This window comes from Macaca nemestrina, chromosome 2 (assembly GCF_043159975.1).
Source record: "Macaca nemestrina isolate mMacNem1 chromosome 2, mMacNem.hap1, whole genome shotgun sequence".
Classification (NCBI taxonomy): Eukaryota; Metazoa; Chordata; class Mammalia; order Primates; family Cercopithecidae; genus Macaca; species Macaca nemestrina.
In genome coordinates, this window is record NC_092126.1 from 148,167,759 (window position 1) to 148,186,660 (window position 18,902).

General features: G+C 42.6%; 2 protein-coding genes and 1 pseudogene across 25 annotated transcripts in view; 2 read left to right on the top strand and 1 right to left on the bottom strand.

Moving 5' to 3' along the window:
* The window catches only part of LOC105477652 (THUMP domain 3 tRNA guanosine methyltransferase), a 22,249-nt gene extending 18,627 nt beyond the window's left edge, over window positions 1-3,622 (top strand). For all 6 annotated transcript variants that reach the window (XM_011734240.3, XM_011734243.2, XM_011734239.2 and 3 more), the window contains 3 exons: window positions 1,894-2,004; window positions 2,963-3,086; window positions 3,277-3,622. In XM_011734240.3, coding sequence (XP_011732542.1) covers window positions 1,894-2,004; window positions 2,963-3,086; window positions 3,277-3,429 — 388 coding nt within the window. In that variant the 3' untranslated portion in view covers window positions 3,430-3,622. The remainder of the gene's footprint in view (window positions 1-1,893; window positions 2,005-2,962; window positions 3,087-3,276) is intronic.
* LOC105477650 (uncharacterized) lies at window positions 380-17,104 on the bottom strand (annotated as a pseudogene).
* Window positions 17,105-17,309: 205 nt separating this feature from the next.
* Window positions 17,310-18,902, top strand: part of LOC105477647 (SET domain containing 5) — a 95,215-nt gene continuing 93,622 nt past the window's right edge. For 6 of the 19 annotated variants that reach the window (XM_011734213.3, XM_011734224.3, XM_011734214.3 and 3 more), the window contains exon 1: window positions 17,348-17,653. The gene's annotated coding sequence lies outside the window, so the exon portion shown is untranslated. Of the gene's footprint in view, window positions 17,654-18,902 lie in introns of all 19 variants that reach the window. The other 13 variants (XM_024791538.2, XM_011734237.3, XM_011734231.3 and 10 more) reach the window with 7 other exon arrangements.

Here is an 18,902-nt window from a genome sequence, read left to right on the forward strand (position 1 = left end):
GCCATTCTCCTGCCTCAGCCTCCCGAGTAGCTGGGACTACAGGCGCCCGCCACCTCGCCCGGCTAGTTTTTTTTTTTTTTGTATTTTTTAGTAGAGACGGGGTTTCACCGTGTTAGCCAGGATGGCTGGGAGTACTGTTAACACAGATTTTGATTCAGTAGTTTGGGATGGGATCTAAGAGTCTGCATTTTCCAGGAAACTCTGGGACAATGCTGATGCTGCTGGTCTATGGATCAACATTCAATCCTTTTACATATATTAAGGCTAGTTGGAAGGTTTCAATTTTCTTAAATACTGATTTATTTTATTGTGATGAATTAATTTTGAATGGTTCTTTCATGTTTATTGAGTTTATTTTTTTTTTTATGAGCCTAGTATATGGCCAGTCTTTTTTTTTTTTTTTTAATTAAAACTGATAAACATTTAAACAAACTTTCTTTTCTAGCTTCTGAATATTTTATCTTGTTTGTATCTACACTTTTTGTCTATTCAACCTGTACTTTTTTTTTTTTTTTTTTGGAGACCGAGCGCTGCGCCTCCCGGCTTCACGCCATTCTCCTGCCTCAGCGCTCCAGAGTAGCTGGGACTACAGGCGCCCACTACCATGCCCAGCTAATTTTTTTTTCGTATTTTTAGTAGAGACGAGTTTTCACCCTGTTTCATCCTGTTAGCCATGATGGTCTCGATCTCCTGATCTCATGATCTGCCCGCCATGGCCTCCCAAAGTGCTGGGATTACAGGCGTGAGCCACCGTGCCTGGCCTCAACCTGTACAGTACTTTCTATTCATTTTACTTTGGTTTTTAATATTTTTTGCCTTACGCTTTGTTTTGTGCAGTTATTTGTATGTGGTTGTAATACATATTTTATATGTACTTTAAAAAATTATGTAGTGATTGCCTTTATTGCATTTTTTTCTTAAATTCTTCATTAAATGTCAATTAAATCCTTAATTTCTGCTGATAGCCTTTGACTTACCTTCAGTTCTTAGCCTGTGCATTATTTTGTTTCTTAAACCAGTTACTTTGCCTTAATGGGGAGGATTTAAATCCTTTGTATTTATTATTATTCATTCTGTCTTCTGTCATCTATATTTTTTATCTTAACTTTTTTCTTAGTCTTGTTTTATATAGCATGGTACATATATTTCCTTTTGGTTTTTCATCTTAAAACAATTACCTATATATTTACCAATTTTACATATCTGTTTTTCTTTTAGGTCTCCTGTTATTACTAGTTTTACAAACTTTATTCTTCAGATACGTCGCCCCATAATCTTTTCTTTAGTGTGCTTGATTTTTCCAGTGTATGTTTTATCAGCAACTTAATTTTTATATCATCGGTTATGTAATTTACTGCTTTGGCATTGTTTTTAAAGTTGTCTTTTGCAGTTCTCTGCATTACAATCATGTTTTCAGTTTGTTTTCTTTTTTTCTGAGACGGGGTCTTGCTCTGTCACCCAGGCTGGAGTACAGTGGCACAATCCTAGCTCACTTCATCTTTCAACTCCTGGGCTCAAGTGATCCTCCCACCTCAGCCTCCTGAGTAGCTGGGACTATAGGTGTGTGCCATCATGCCTTGCTAACTTTAAAAAAAAAATTTTTTTAGAGACAAGGTCTCACAGTGTTGCGCAGCTAGTCTCAAATTCCTGCACTCCAGTGATCTTCCCACCTCAGCCCCTGAAAGTGCTGATTATAGGCACGAGCACCATGCCCAGCCTGACCTTCTATTTTTTACCTTTGTGCCACTTCTTAAATTTTGAATAGGTTGATATTATCACTGATATTCTTAGCATTTTATATTTTGCTGTAGCAGTCTCTTTTCAGAAACAAAAATTGTTGTAACGATTTTATGCTTTACAATATGTTGAAGCACCTTTCCTTTGTCCCCACAGCAAACCATCCTGGGGCTTGCCCATAGATGCTGTTCAGTGGGATATCTGTAATCTGCCATTGAGAACTGGTTCTGTGGATATTATTGTAACAGATTTGCCATTTGGAAAAAGGTGAGAATTGGTTGGTTTTTTTTTTTAAATGAATTTTACTTTCACTTGTTATACTACTATCTGCAAGACTTCTAAGTATGTCATTATTTTCCTTGTGTTTATTGTCAGGAAAAAAATCTTGAATTTTAGCAGACTTAGCAGAGCTGTTTTTCACTGAACAACATGATGGATTCACCCATTATGTTTCTTCTGTGAACTCTCAGGAATGTATTAACTACATTTTGAATCCTGACCATCATAGGAGGTTCATTTTTAAATTACCTATAATTCACTTTTTAGCCCATTCTTGAATTATATATTTTACACAAAAAGGTGGTGGAAGACTTGGTTCTGATTCTGTTTCTCAGCATAAATGATTTTTCTTTTTTTTTTTTTTTTCTTTTTTTGAGACAGAGTCCCGTTCTGTTGCCCAGGCTGGAGTGCAGTGGCATGATCTCGGCTCACAGCAACCTCTGCCTCCCGGGTTCAAGCAATTCTCCTGCCTCACCCTCCTGAGTAGCTTGGATTACGGGCACGTGCCATCATGCCCAGCTATTTTTGTATTTTTAGTTAAGATGGGGTTTCACCATGTTGGCCAGGCTGGTCTCAAACTCCTGACCTCAGGTGATCCGCCCGCCTCAGCCTCCCGAACTGCTGGGATTACAGGCATGAGCCACCAAAACACCCAGCCTAAATGATTTCTAATCACTTGTTTGGTTCATATAGTTTGACTGCTTATTAAACTCACTAAGAGGGCAAGTTATATAACATAGTTGTCCAAAAAAATTCTTTTTGATTCAGAATTCTAAGCAATTTACGAACTCAGCTTATTTCATTGACATGTAATGGCAAAGGTCTGGTTTCTAAAACTACAGCTGTTTTTCATGCCTCAGGATGCATGAAACTGTTTTGTTTCATATACTCCTTCTATTTTGTATCTTTTGCAACAGTATTTGACTCACTAGTCCTTCTATTATAGGATGGGATCCAAGAAGAGAAACTGGAACCTTTATCCAGCTTGCCTACGGGAGATGAGCCGTGTCTGCACACCTACCACGGGCCGAGCTGTACTACTTACTCAAGACACAAAATGCTTTACCAAGGTGTTATACACATTAGCTCAAAATCGCAGCCTCTGGCAACTTTGGGATCTTTTTGAGTAGATTTGGGGATGTTTGTTTGGATAAGATTTGTTTTCTCTTTCCCTGAGGTTTCTTATCAGGCAGCTAAGAATCCTGGTTGGTGTAAAAGTAGATTGTCAACCTAATTGCTCTGGTTTTTGTGTGTACACAGGCATTATCTGGAATGCGACATGTATGGCGAAAGGTGGATACGGTCTGGGTGAACGTTGGTGGTCTTCGTGCTGCAGTTTATGTACTGATACGTACACCTCAAGCTTTTGTTTATCCTTCAGAACAAGATGGAGAAAAAGGAACTCTTTGGTAATACAAAGAATGAAGATGACTAATAGTACTTGTACTTCCCACCACTGGAAATGTTAGCATAAAGAACTTGCAGAGAAAAATAGTATTAACAAAAGTGCAGTCTGCACTCTTTAAACCTGTTTAAGGCTCTTCATCCTGGTTAGCAAAAGGTGTGAATGTAATGTGATGGAATTTAAAAGTTTTATGAGACCAGGCACAGTGGCTCACGACTGTAATTCCAGCAGTTTGGGAGACTGAAGTGTGCAGATCACCTGAGGTCCAGAGGCCAGCCTGGCGAACATGGTGAAACCACGCCTCTTCTAGAAATACAAAAATTTTGTCGGGTGTGGTGGTGGGCGCCTGTAATCCCAGCTACTCAGGAGGCTGAGGCTAGAGAATCACTTGAACCTGGGTGGTGGAGGTTGCGGTGAGCCGAGATCACACCATTGCACTCCAGCCTGTGCAACAAGAGTGAAACTCCGTCTCAAAAAAAAAAAAAAAAATTTTATAAGAAAGAGCTTTTCCTTGAAGCTCTTGTGAAGTGGTAGCTTAATTAGTATTTTGTTGAAAATACTTTCAAGGTGCCTAGTGAAAAGCCTACTAAAGTGCTCTGAGATTGGAGTTTAGAACATTTTATTTTCAGGCTTTATAGCCTATTTTCCATTGTGTCAAGTGCAAAGCTACTCTGGCCCAAAGGAAAGGCAGAGAACATAATTATATCTTAGGCCACATTTCATTGTCTTTGCAGCTTTGCTAATCCAGTTGCTCAAGTTCTTTACCTCAATCTGAAGGAATGAAGCATTACATTTTGTGAATGGTGTTCAGCCTGTAAGACAAAATCTCACAAGACCTATAGGAGAGTTTACCATCTGCCTTAAATATTAAAATATCCATCTGTTACTCAGATTAACACATAGAACGAAAATAGAGGTCTAGGAATTATCAAAAGGTACTGCAAAAATACTGTTAGTATATAACATTTCTATTTGTAAATAGCACATACATTGATAGATGGGGTATGGGACCAACAAACCAAATTAAAAGAAATTGTTTTTCTTTCAGTACACTAAGGTGTGTTTTCAAAACCAAACACAAGCCTGTCAAGAGTATTTGTTGGCTAGTTTCTTAAAAGGCCAAGAGAAAAAAGCTGATGTTATCTTTTGAAAACTTTTGGGAGTTACGTGAGTTTGTTACTTTCTCCTGGATCACTATTCACATTTAATTGCTTTTCCAGTTCCAACAAGTCCTTCTTGAGAGTTTTGTGGAAAATGGTGCTTCCCTGGAACAAAGAGTAGTTGAGGTTTTTTGTGGAACTCATCATAGTATTATTTGGAGCCTCTGGCTGCATGCATTCAGGATAGATTTTCAGTATCCTATTAATATTATAATAGTACTCCTCTTAATACTTTTTGATGTCTCCATTGAGAATAAAAGGACACAATACCTTCGAAAGAAGAGTTCACATTAGCAGCACAGCCAGCAATCTTCATCTGGTTTCTCTGATCTCCTACCCCACGCTTCATAATAAATGGGAAATAAGATGTTTCTGAAGATTTTATATCCTAGACTGGCCATTTTGCCACTATGAGAATTCCCAGTTGCTTTATTTATGGGCCGAACACAAAACTTTTCACCTGATGGAAAAAACCATTTAAACCTCAAATTAAGCAACCCACAGAACCAGGAAATTCAAGGACCATGTCTGTTTTCACCACGATGTCTTTTTTTTTCCCCACTAAGTGCGGGGTACTGTATCTGCCAGAGTGGGTATTTGTTGAACAAACGAATATTTTTGCCTACTAGCTTAGTTTTTAAGGAAGTAATTTTTTACTTGATTCATCATAGCTTTAATCCTATTAAATACTACAATAAAAATTTGACAAGACTGATGCAAATATGTGGTGGGCAATAGTTTGCCATCTTCTTCCCTAATATATTGTTTTTCAATCTGGTGACTAGAATAGGCAATGGGCTATTAGCAGGATTCATAAGGCCTAGAGTTGAGTTATATGTGACATTGCCACCTATTCATTATGTGACCTTGGGTTTTAACCTTCAAAGTGGGTCTCCCTGGACTAAAAGAATGTGAAAAGACGGGGAAAGGAATCTGTAATCTGAACATGGAATGACTGAGTTACAGACCAGACATTGTTATTGGGAATGAAAAAGTCAATATATTTGAGGGGAAAAAATGTAAACATTGAGAAAGATTTTATAAATCTAATTAGGGGAAGATAGTTATCTGCCAATACTAGAGTGTACCAGAGTGCTTTTAAGGGGAACATTTGGTTACCCTTATTTCTTTTAAAATGGCAGTTTAGGAAATTCTGCCCAGTAGGCCCAATGTCAGATAGGACTCAGGTCTCCAATGCAAAGACCAAAATGTTAAGTTGAAGACTGAAAATGGGAAGATTTGGAAAGGTCTTTGGAACCTCAAGCACATTAAAGCTTGTAAGTGCTTCACGCCTAGGCATAGAAGGCCGGGCGCGGGGGCTCAAGCCTGTAATCCCAGCACTTTGGGAGGCCGAGGTGGGTGGATCACAAGGTCAGGAGATCGAGACCATCCTGGCTAACACGATGAAACCCCGTCTCTACTAAAAAATACAAAAAACTAGCCAGGTGAGGTGGCAGGCGCCTGTAGTCACAGCTACCCACGAGGCTGAGGCTGAGGCAGGATAATGGTGTAAACCTGGGAGACGGAACTTTCAGTGATCTGAGATCCAGCCACTGCACTCCAGCCTGGGCGACAGAGTGAGACTCCGTCTAAAAAATAATAATAATAATAACCTAGGCATAGAAAAAAGATACCCTTACTTTCAAGCATAGCCTTTACAAGTTCATGTTAGATGTCATGAAGTTTAGTGAGGAGTAAATCTATGAGGAAAAACACAAACCATTCTACTCTGGCAAAAGTTCAGAAGAAACACCATAGACAGACCTGTATACCAAATTTTAAAACACGTTGAATAATGTGAAAAAAAGTATCACATTATGAAAGGCTTTCCTGTCGCCCCTTAATACTTTTGTCTCAGGCTAACATGTTTGTTAATGAGTTACAGTGGTGAAGTTAAGGAAATCGGCTTCCTGTCATAGCATGCCCATTATCCCAGCCATACAGGTTTAATACCGGGATTCACTGTAACTCGATGAAGTCATTCAACAGGTACGTGAATATTTATTTTGTGTGTTGTGCTAGAGTAGCCATTTCTTAAACTTTGTGGCCTCAGAAAATCCTTCACATTCTTAAAGATTGAGGGCCCCAAATCACTTTACTAGTATTTTACCATATTAGTAAAATATTTAAATATTATAGCAACAAATGCATTAAAACATTTTTAGTATATATTTTTTGAAATAGGTGCATTGTTTTACATTTTGGCAATTCGGTTTCCCTAAATGTCTGACTTAAATAGAAGACAACTAGATTTTTGTTTCTTTTGCATTCAATTGGTTACAATGTTACTTGCAGTTTTCTATAATCTCATGTATTATTCATTAGGAAAATATAGTTCACTGAGGTATGTAACTCTCCCAAATATTGGCCCATTTTACTGTACACTACCTAAAATGTCATTGGCGGGGCACGGTGGCTTAAACCTGTAATTCCAGCACTTTGGGAGGCCAAGGTGGATCAACTGAGGTCAAAAGTTCAAGACCACATGGTGAAACTCCATCTCTACTAAAAATACAAAAATTAGTAGCTGGGCATGGTGGTACGCGCCTGTAGTCCCAGTTACGCAGGAGGCTGAGGCAGAATTGCTTGAACCCAGGAGGCAGAGGTTGCAGTGAGCCAAGATAATGCCACTGCGTTCCAGTCTGGGTAACAGAGCAAGACTGTCTCAAAAAAAAAAAAAAAATCATATTCAGTATCACTGTCTCATGAAGTATTGGGAAGCTGTCAACAAGTTCCTGATATTAGACACAAGTTTTCCCAAAATTCTGATTTTGACTCAGTGTTTGGATTTTATCATTGAAAACAATTGCTGTCAGTTGTTAGGCTCCAAGGAAATAATAGGTAATTCAGCTTGCGTGAGTGCTTTTTCTTGAAACAACCATTTCAAAAAGTTACGTACTCAAGGGTTTAGATTTAACAAAATGTCACTGCTTTCACAAGGACATTCTTGAGTGAAACTGGTTTTCTTTTGTGGGGGTTCCCACCACAAATGCATGGCAGTGAAGAATAACTTATACTTTGATGCCACTGCCTCAGTTTGTGCCAAGGTGCCTGAAGTTTTACTTTTACCTACTGTTGTCTTATCACCACTTTTACAAATGTCAACATATAGTTTAGGATAAACCGTGAGATTTAAAAAAGTTATTCTACACTTGCATTATTTCAGGACATGTGTTTGTTGCCAAGCTTTCACGTAAGAGTATCTTTAGTTGATGCTGATGCCTGGCAAATACAAGCCAAGTAACAAGTCCAGGCACGTTCACGCACACATCCATTTATAAGGTATAAGCACAGCCCTCCATATCCTCAGGTTCTGCATTTGCAGATTCAACCAAACTTGAAATATTTGAAAATATTTGAGAATATTTAATACAATAGTACAAATATAAATACACAATGTAACAACTATTTACATAGCATTCACATTGTATGAAAGTATCTAAAATCTGGAAATGATTTAAAGTATATGGGAGGATGTGTGTAAGTTGTATGGAGATACAGCGCCATTTTATATAAGGGACTTCAACATCCTTGGGTTTTGGTGTCCTCGGTGAATGGCCAGCAAGGGTGGGGGAGTGGTGTCCTGAAACCAATCCCAAGGCAAGGGACAAATGTATACTTCTACAGATGAGATATTAACTCAGAATTCATGTCTGCACACACATCTTTAATGACAAGTTGCTGTACCACTCAACAGTGGCACTACTGTGATCTTTTACTTACACTTCAGCCAGCAGAGACATTCAGCAATTTGAGATTTTTAAAGTTTCTCAGCTATTGTGTATGTTTCTAGAGTATAACAAAGTAACAGATACTTAAGTAGTGTTTTCATTTCTAGCTTTAAAACTTTTTTTTTTTATAGTAGTGGCATACCTGCATTAAAAAATACCTTACCAAAAAAAAAAAAAACAACACTCTGAATGATTAGTTTCAAAATGATGCCACAACATAGGTGGCACCAACACTATTCAGAATCATTCCATTCCCATCTCTAAAAAAATTTTTGGCCGGGTATGGCGGCTCATGCTTAACAACTCGACATTTTGGGAGGCAGGATCACTCAGGGCTAGGAGTTGAAGACTAGCCCAACATGGCAAGATCCTGTCTCAAAAAAAATTATGTAAAAAAAATGTTTTAAAGCCCAGACTTGGTGGTACATGCCTATAGCTCCAGCTATTCAGGAGGCTGAGGCAGGAATATCGCTTGAACCCAGGAGTTTCAGGCTGTAGACTATGATGGTACCTGTGAACAGCCTGGGCAACACAGCAAGACCTCATCTCCAAAAAAAGACAAAAGAACTAAATTATTCTACTGCAGACATGATAAGGTAAGTATCTCCAAAGTAGAATGACAGGTTTCATATTTTCATTAGTTTGAGTCAGTCCTTCCAAATCAATCTTGTTTTTTATTAGTATACAGATGGTATAGCCGATAAGTAAATGAGAAGCAGTCTTTTTAAGCCATCGATCCCTTCTTAAATGAGAAAAATATAAATATTTTAGAATAAAGTTATTCTAAAGTTGTAAAATTTTTAAATTTGGATATTCTGGGAAAACATTTAAACCACTATTGCAAACAAAACAACAAAATGTATTTATGTTTATGCTTAGGCACAAAGAAAACTACAGTATTTTAAAATAACAATTGTAGAATATTGAGGTTGCAAAGATTACTGAAAGCATAACCTAAAAAGTGAGTTGATTTCTAAAAATGGGAAAAGGGGAAAAAAACAATTTCTAAAAACAAGTATACATACCTAAACCTAACAACACCTTAGAAATTTCAAGTACAGCACCATTCATTAACATCAGTGAGGATGTCATCACACATCATGCAGCCTCTGTACACTGTCAGAATAAATGAAAAAGGCAGGCATCTTGCTATCATGACAATAGTTTTGATCTCGCAGACCTCTCTGTGCTTAGGCAACGGATAAAGCCATAAGAACTGTCCTGCCCGCAAGGAGCAACCTAAAGTAGGAAAAAAACAAAATTATACAATTATTATTTACAATTGTGAGAAGAGTTCTTGAAACATTCAGATGGAGGATACAGTGTAGTAGGGGTGAGGGTATCAAGACGGCTTCCTTGAGAAGTGATGTTTTGAGACCATTCTCTCTTCTCAATAACTGATATTTGGTTCCTGAATCCTTTAACTTCCTTACCATTGTCACTCCTAAGCCAAATCTCATTACCTCGTGTCTAGACTACTGTTAAGAGAACCAATTAAGTGGTCTCTGTAGCCCTCAATTTATTGGTGTATCTATGGGAAAATTGCTCAAACTCTAAGCCTTAGTTTCCTACTCTGTAAAATGGGGTTGTATATATAAGGAACGTACTAAATACACAGGTATACCTCAGAAACACTGCAGGCTAAATTCCAGAGCACTGCAATAAAGCGAATCTCATGAATTGGTTGGTTCCCCAGTGCATATAGTTATGCTTACACTATACCATAGTCTATATTAAAAGTGTACAGTAGCATTATGTGTAATTGATATACGTCACTGCCCAAAAAATGCTAACAATCTTTTTGCTGGTGGAGGGTCTTGCATCAATGTTAATGATGGCTACTGACTCATCAGGGTGGTGGTGGTGGTTGAAAATTGGGATAGCTGTGGCAATTTCTTAAAAGACAATGAAGTCTGCCACACTGACTTCCTTTCACAAGACTTCTCTGTAGCATGTGACGCTGTTTGATAGCATGACAGCATTTTACCCACAGTATAACTTTTTTTTTCTTTTCCTTTTTTTTTTTTTTTTTGAGACTGAGTCTCGCTCTGTCGCCCAGGCTGGAGTGCAGTCAGCTCACTGCAAGCTCCACCTCCCAGGTTCACACCCTTCTCCTGCCTCAGCCTCCTAAGTAGCTGGGATTACAGGCATGTGCCACCACGCCCGGCTAATTTTTTGTATTTTTAGTAGAGACGGGGTTTCACCATGTTAGCCAGGGTGGTCTCGATCTCCTGACCTCATGATCCACCCGCCTTGGCCTCCCAAAGTGCTGGGATTACAGGTGTGAGCCACTGCACCCGGCCCCCCTCTTTTTTTTTTTTTTAAAGACAATCTCACTTTGTTGCCCAGGCTGGAGTGCAGTTGTGCCATCTTGGCTCACTGCAACCTCCTCTTCCCTGGTTCAAGAGATTCTCCTGCCTCAGCCTCCCAAGTAGCTGGGACTACAGGTGTGCACCACCACACCTGGCTAATTTTGGTAGAGATGGGGTTTCACCATGTTGGCTAGGCTGGTCTTGAACTCCTGACCTCAAGTGATCTACCAGCCTTGGCCTCCCAAACAGCTGGGATTGCAAGCGTGAGCAACCACACCCAGCCAGTAGAACTTATTTCAAAATTGAAGTCAACTCTCTGACACCCTGGCACTGCTTTATCAACCAGGTTTCTGTAATACCTAAATCCTTTATGGTCATTTTGACAATGTTCACAGCAACTTCACCAGTAGATTCCATCTCAAAAAACCACTTTCTTTGCTCATCCCTAAGAAGCAACTCCTTATCCATTCAAATTTGATCATGAGATTGCAGCAATTCAGTCACATCTTCAACACTGTACTTCCAATTCTAGTTCTCTTGCTATTTCCACATCTGCAGTACACAAAAGGCATTCAGTAACTATTATTAGTTCATTTCTTCTACCGATGTCTCCATTAGCTTTTGCCTATAGTATGCACTAGAGTATGTTACCATTATTTGTTTTTGTTTTTTGTTTGTTTGTTTGTTTTTTGAGACGGAGTCTCGCTCTGTCGCCCAGGCTGGAGTGCAGTGGCGCGATCTCGGCTCACTGCAAGCTCCGCCTCCTGGGTTTACGCCATTCTCCTGCCTCAGCCTCCTGAGTAGCTGGGACTACAGGCGCCCGCCACCGCGCCCGGCTAATTTTTTGTATTTTTAGTAGAGACGGGGTTTCACCGTGGTCTCGATCTCCTGACCTTGTGATCCGCCCGCCTCAGCCTCCCAAAGTGCTGGGATTACAGGCGTGAGCCACCGCGCCCGGCCCCATTATTTGTTATTAGTACCACCTCATTATTACATTATTTGTAAGCAGTACCTGAAGGTCTGAGATTAGATTTTAAATCAAGGTCAGTAAAAATAGAAAAGGCTATGAAGACTGTTGACTGAGTTTACCAGAATCCATACACCAGAGATGAGATTAGTTAGGTGATAAAATAACCATTCTATAAACATGATCTGAAACTATGTTACTATTGTCAGCAGGAAAAGTCAATTTTACATACGTTTAAAAAAGAAAAAAAAGGAAACCCCAAAACCAGAAAACAAAAGGTGACAAAGTATCAGGACAAACAAAAGGTCACTGATGACTGATCTCTAGGAAAAAAGCTGGAAAGCAGGATTATTAAATGTAACCATGACTAAGATAAAAATCAGAGGCAGAAAGTCTTTGTCACCAAGAAGATACACTGCATAACAGAAGCAGAAACAATTCATCAGGATTAACCCTAGTCTAGATAAAACTATTTGATTCAGTACTAACACTTCTCTAATAATCCAATATATTATCCAAACTAAAGAAGAGAGAGTCACGGATAAGAAGTCTTCTTGAGAAGTATGTCCTCTAATATAAACTAATATGCCACTAAGAAAGCAACCTGCAAGTCCAGTACCAGACTTCTGGATTTGTGACCTAACAAGGTGCTCTACAATTAACCTAATAGTCAAACTAGAGTGTTGCAAACCAGAATTATATAATTATGCCAAACCTCCATTCACAAAAAATATATGGAAGTAACCTATCTAGTTTAAATTTTGCAAATCTAACACACACACACTAGCCCTCACTAAACTTTCACCAGCTTTCTCATGCAAGTACAAGTGTGTAATATACTTAATAAATCTGTCTTACAAGGGTAAGAAGTAGTATGTAACTACTTGAAAAGGAGATAGGTAGCTGGTTAATTTAAACAAAAAGCCCAAGGAAGTAAAGCACAGGAAAAGGATAACTGCAATGGTTAATACAGGAAACCCAAAGAACTGAATGGGTGGGATAGATGTTTTCAGAGACCACGAGGCATCAGTTTCCTCTATGAATAGAATATTAGGAGACACAGGTTAAATGTGACCCTGAAGTCTCTCCCAAAAAGTAGCCTTGTTTATATGTTTTGTGAGCTTAACTATTACTGAAGAATCAATTTCACACATAAACCAACAAAACTAACATTTATTGAGCTCCCAGCTCTGTGCTTAGGCACTGAAAAACAAATCACTTTCCTTAAGGATTGCAATTAAGCAGGAGAAACACAAATAAGGTGAACTTCTCTTGTTCAAAAAAATGTATTTCAACATTCCTTTTAAAAGGAAAACCTGACCTGCAAGTTTCCAAAAATATTACTATTCCTCTTGCCTCTCAAAATTCCCATTGTTGTTTTTCAGGAGGAAAAAACAGTTCATTTGAGGAAAAATTGAGGGACACATACTGTACAATTGAGAAGAGTTTCTCTGAAATTGTAATCATTTTTGGCAGGTAAATAGGCATATCCGAGTCAGCAAATCAACTTGAAAAGATACTGAATTATACTGCCTGTTCTATGGGGTTCCACCTTCCCCAAAAGAATTCAGAATTTTTGGGTGGTCTGAGAATCTGCATTAAGAGAACTCTCAGCACACATGTGTTTTGAAGACCGCTGACCTAAGGGTCTTATTTTCTAAAGAGAAACTTTAAAATGTATTTTTTAAATGTATTTTTAAAAGTATATTTAATGGCCCAGGGCGGTGGCTCACGCCTCTAATCCCAGGACTTTGGGAAGCTTAGGCAGGAAGATCACTTGAGCCCAGGAGTTCTAACCTGCACAGCACAGCAAAACACCATCTCTACAAAAAAACACAAAAAAATTAGCTGGGCATGGAAGCATATGCCTGTAGTCCCAGCTACTCAGGCGGCTGAGGCAGGAGGATCACTTGAGCCCAGGAAGTTAAGGCTGCGTAAACCATGATTACACCACTGCAATCCAGACTGGGTGGCACTGAGACTCCATCTCAAAAAAAAAAAAAAAAGATAATTAAAATGTATAAGATACTATATTAGCATATAAAAAGCATTTGGTGTTAAAATGTTGGTATTATAATTCCTCAGATAAAACTTACTTTGTGATTGTTTTCTGTAACTCAAGATATGATGCTTAGAGCTCCTCCAATCAAGTGTTTCCAAGAAGTAAAAACTTGTAGGACAGAAATTTAGGCTGGATACATTTATATCATACAGACCTATTCTTCATTTAAGTTCTGATATATTTAACTATATAGCTCCTGTAACAGTTTAATGGAATCTCACCTCCCTAAAATTCATTATGCATTTTTTTTTGAAATCCAAACTCATTAACACTTGCTTTCACTGTTGTCCAAGGCAGGCACATCTTTAAAAATGGTTTGTTGGACTTAGCTTTCAGCTAAATATATAAAAAAATAAAACAAAACAAGTAGTTAAATAAAATTTAATAGGCCAGAGAGCTTCAGCTTTTATTTCCTTATTGCTCAATACAAAGAAACAATGTCCATGTATTCTGTAATCCACAGAATAAGTCTGGGGCTACAGCTACATTGTCCACAGTTGCAATTTAAATTAGATAAAATTCAGTTCTTCAGTCATGCCAGCCACTTTTCCAATGCTCACGATGAATAAAATGTCAAACCATAAAGACATTTACATGTCGCTTCAGTCCACTTAGGGTTCGCTAGACATCAGAGTATACTAGGAGCTCAGGAGTACAAGACACAAGACACTGTTCCTTCAAAAAGCTCAGAATAGTTAAGATAGTTTAAATCAGCAATGACAACAACCCGAGAAGTACTATGAGCCACGCAGTACAAACTGCTCAGGAGTCAGGAGAAAACTCCTTTTTTAATAGGGGAGTTTGGCTCATAGAACAACAGACCATGGAAGGCATGACCAAAGGGGAGATGACATTTGAATCTGCAGGATTAAAAGCAGCAAGGGTAGCATTCCAGAAAGAACCACTTCACAAAGATACATGACAATGTCTATGATTTGGGTAACTGCAATTCATTCCATGTGACTTCAGGAGAGAGGTCATGTTTGTGCGTGTAATATGTGGAAAATAGTGAAAAATGAAAAAGCTGTTAAATTGAGGTAAGTCTATCCGGGGACCTTATGCATCACATTCACGAGGACAGAATTCATCCTGTAAACCAGGGGTGTCCAATCTTTTGGCTTCCCTGGGCCACACATACAGGATAGCTGATGAGAAAAAAAGAAACAAAAAAACACCACCACCACCAAAAAACAAAACAAAAACACCCCGCAAACAAATCTAACATTTTAAGAAAGTTTACAAATTTGTCTTGGGCTGCATTCAAAGCTGTCCTGGGTCCCATGCACCCCGCGGGTTAGACAACTTGCTGTAAACAGTACAAGCCAGTAATGGAGTTTCATCTGTCATTTTCACGTTCTATCTTCCTTTAGGACAATCATTCTAACAAGATGTAAGATGGATCAGAATATAACACTAAAGACAGAGACAGCAATTTGGAAGCTGTCACACAGGCATCTGAGCTCAGTTACTAACTGTTGAGAACAGAAATAAAGGGATGCCTCGAAAGGTATTTAGAGGAAGAGAAAGGGAGATGTTGCCTAACCTCAGGTCCAATTCTCTGTAAAGCAGTAGTCAAGATCACCTGGACTGTGAAGAGGGTCAGGGATAGAATCCCAGCTAAGGAAAAAGGATAAAATGAAAATCCAGGTAAACACTTAAAGAACGAGAACTAGGGAGGAATAAAAGCACTGCTGGGTAAGAGTAAGGCCCCAGCTCAAGCCTTAATTTGTGGTGGAACCAATCTGTCTGGTTTCGTGAGTCACCAGGCTACCCAAGATCAAGAGAGGGAGAAAGCTAGTGCTATGTCTGAATACTGGATGAGCAAGTACAACAAATGGAAAATGGGATCAAGTATGAGTGAGAGTTGCTAAGATGCCTGGTACGGATGCAAAGGGGGAGAGAGCCTGGGGGAAGGTGGAGGGAGGGAAGCACTGGTTTCTCAAGCAAAGGCTAAAATTTTTCTATTAAGATTTAATCTGATGCTACACTTTGGGGGTGCAGCAAGGGTCTCAAATGGCATAAAACTTAGGTGATCATGCTTTAATCTACGTCTATCTCTAGAAAAATACTCCAAAAATGATAAGTAGTGATAATCTGCACTCTAGTTGCATAAAATCAGCCCCAGGTGAATGACTAGGCTCTATTTCCCTACCCCACCCTCATTACAATAACCTCGACACCAACTCAAGTCCGTGGGAAGATAACTAATCGGACTCGCCCCTCAAATCTTACACCTGCTCACTCCCCTGCAGGGCAACGCCCAGGTACCAAGTTAGCCCCTTAAGCCTAGGCAAAAGAATCCCGCCCATAATCGAGAAGCGACTCGACATGGAGGCGATGACGAGATCACGCGGGCGGAGAGAGGAGGGAGGGCTTCTTCCAGGCCCAGGGCGGTCCTTACAAGACGGGAGGCAGCACAGAACTCCCATAAAGGTATTGCGGCACTCCCCTCCCCCTGCCCAGAAGGGTGCGGCCTTTTCTCCGCCTCCTCCACCGCAGCTCCCTCAGGATTGCAGCTCGCGCCGGTTTTTGGAGAACATGCGCCTCCCACCCACAAACCAGCCGGACCGACCCCTGCTCCTCCCCATCACCCCCGAGTGCCTGTAGCATGTCTGGCTTGTCTCGCCCTTCAGGCGGTGGGAACCCGGGGCGGAGCCGCCACCGTCGCAATCCAGAAGTCTCGGCCGGCAGCCCGCCCCCGTTTCCAGCGCGCGCTTCCTGCCACGTTGCGCAGGGGCGCGGGGCCAGACACTGCGGCGCTGGGCCTCGGGGAGGACCGTACCAACGCCCGCCTCCCCGCCACCCCTGCGCCCCGCGCAGTGGTTTCGCTCATGTGAGACTCGAGCCAGTAGCAAAGGCCCGCTCCCACAGCATCGGTAGCCAATCAAGTGTCGGAAGCAAGCAGACGGCGGGTAAACCGACTCCCCCGAAGGAAGGGGAGGGTGGAAGGACGCCCGCGCCGGAGCCCAATTTCACTGACCCTCCCCTCAAGCCGCGGGAGGCCGGCCGCGCCCGCACACCCAGCATCACCCCACCCCACCTACCTACCCGCCCCACCCAGGGGGCATCGCGAGCGTCACCAGGCGGCTGCGCACTCCCGACTCTGTAACTGACAGGCGCTTTACTCCAACCAGAATACGCCATTTGTGTTTTCACACACGGCGGGAGGAGAAATGGCCAATCAGCGACAAGCGGCAAGCCGGAAGCGCTCCTCCCTCTTCGAGAGCAATGGCTCCGTCCGGTTTCGAGCATTTTCCGCTCCCTTCTCCCTCCCCCTCCGGTTGCCGCAGGGCGGGCCTCCCTCCCGCCTGCATCTAACCACCCCTTTCCCTCCCGAGGTAACAAACATTATGTTCCCGACTTCCCACGGGAAAGGCAACCCCCGCAAGCCACCAGACGGTCACCCCAGCCACCCATCCCCCCAGTACACCGCACCTCCCCTTCCACCAGAGTTCCGCTCCCCTACCTAGCCGAGGCTCTCTGAGGAGCCGGAGCCCCAGAGCACAGCCTCTTCTCTAGGCGGCCCCGGCGGCTTCCGCTGATTGGCGGCGAGTGGGCCAATGGGTGCGGGGCGGTGGGCGGAGAGGCCAATGGCGCGGCGGGAGGGGGCGTGTCCCGGGTGCCCCTGGCGCCGGCGCTGGGAATCCCCGTGCGGTCAGTGGCGTTTCCGCTCGGGCAGCGGGCTGAGTGAGCTGCCGCCGCCGCCGCCGCTGCCGGGGGAGGGGCGGCCGCCGCCCGCCTGCGCTCAGAGACTCACGCAGCCCCAGTCCCGCCAGTCCGCCAACACTGTAGTGCCGGCCCCCCTCTTTCCCTGGCCCTCCCCCCTCCCCGCCTTTGGCTCGCTCCGCCTTTCTGCCCCCCACCCCCACCTCACGGGTACGGGCCATTCCCGGCCAGGAAACGCCGTGGCGCCGCGTTGGGCCTAACTCGAGTCCTGCCGCCTCCCGGGAGTGCCGTGCGCCGCAGCCCGGGCCCAGGCCCCGGTAGCGCCTGGGACAAGGTAAGGGTCCGACAGAAAAGAGACCGAACCTCACGATCGGGCCCCAGGGGTGGGAAGGGTCACCTCCTCCGTCTCCCCGCGCTCGCTCTCCTTGGGTCGTGGGCCTGGCCCTCCCCAAGCTCTTAGCAGGAGGATGCTGCCCCTTCTCATCCCCCTCGCCGCCTCGCACACACCGTTGCAGCACCCCATTTTCCCAGGGAGAGAGGCCCCGTCTAACCTAGGAGACCCAACTCCCCTTTTCATGTCTTTCCTGGGTCAGGACGCTCCCCTCCCCCCACGCCTCTTCACCCCCTTTCCTGGGAACTGCCTACTCTACGTTTACCTTTCTCTTGAGGAGAGGCCTCTCGCTGCCCTCCGCTCGAAATACACAGGCATACTTTTTTTCTCTCCCCGATCCCCCACTCCCTACCCCCGTTCTCGCGGCCTTGTGACAGACAACTCTGATCGCTCTGGGGGCCGCGATCTCCCCTCCGTAATCTTCCTGGACGCCTTCCCTCTCGTTTGCTGGCTTCCCACCTCAGATGGCTGCTTCCCAAAGGCATTACCTTCGCCACCCCCACCACACGTTCTCTGGCTCCCCGTGGCGTGTGCCCCAGCGTGTCTGAGATAGCCTCATTGAATGTGTAGGGTTCGAGCCTGGAGTTGAGCCAGATTGTGTCGTTTTACTTGCCTTGGGCGTGGAGAGCGATCTTGTGAGAATATCTTCAAAGGCAGAAAATTTTACCCTTTATGAATTCTCTTTTCCTCTGCTTGTAAGTCGGGAATGTAAAGAGGAGGGTAGGAAAGAGCCCTGGTTCAAGTAGGTAAATCGCGTGAGAGGGAAAGTTTAACTGTTGGGAAAGCCCCTTCTATGCTAATTGATTCTATAGAGCCCTTGCATGTCTCACTTATTGGGCGTCAGTGGTCTTTCTCTCGGATACGGATGCTGCAGCCAGCTCTGCTGGTCTGGTTCAGGGGTGCGTGTATGACCTGCATTTTCTGCTTTCTCATGTTACTTGTGCAATGTATTCACCAGTAACTCATTTCTTTCCCAGACCTCTGGGTTCCACTGGGCTTTGTCTATATTTAAGTTCATTTCTCCAATTTCCTTCGTGCACATAGGTACTGAACGAATCCCCAAGTTCTCTGCTAATTCCCTTCATCACTTGACTAAACAAGTTGTTTTTAGATGACATATTTGTGACCAAGGTCATATTTACATTTCTTTGTTGGGCAGATGTTACATAGCTATACTTGTGATTGGGGAGGA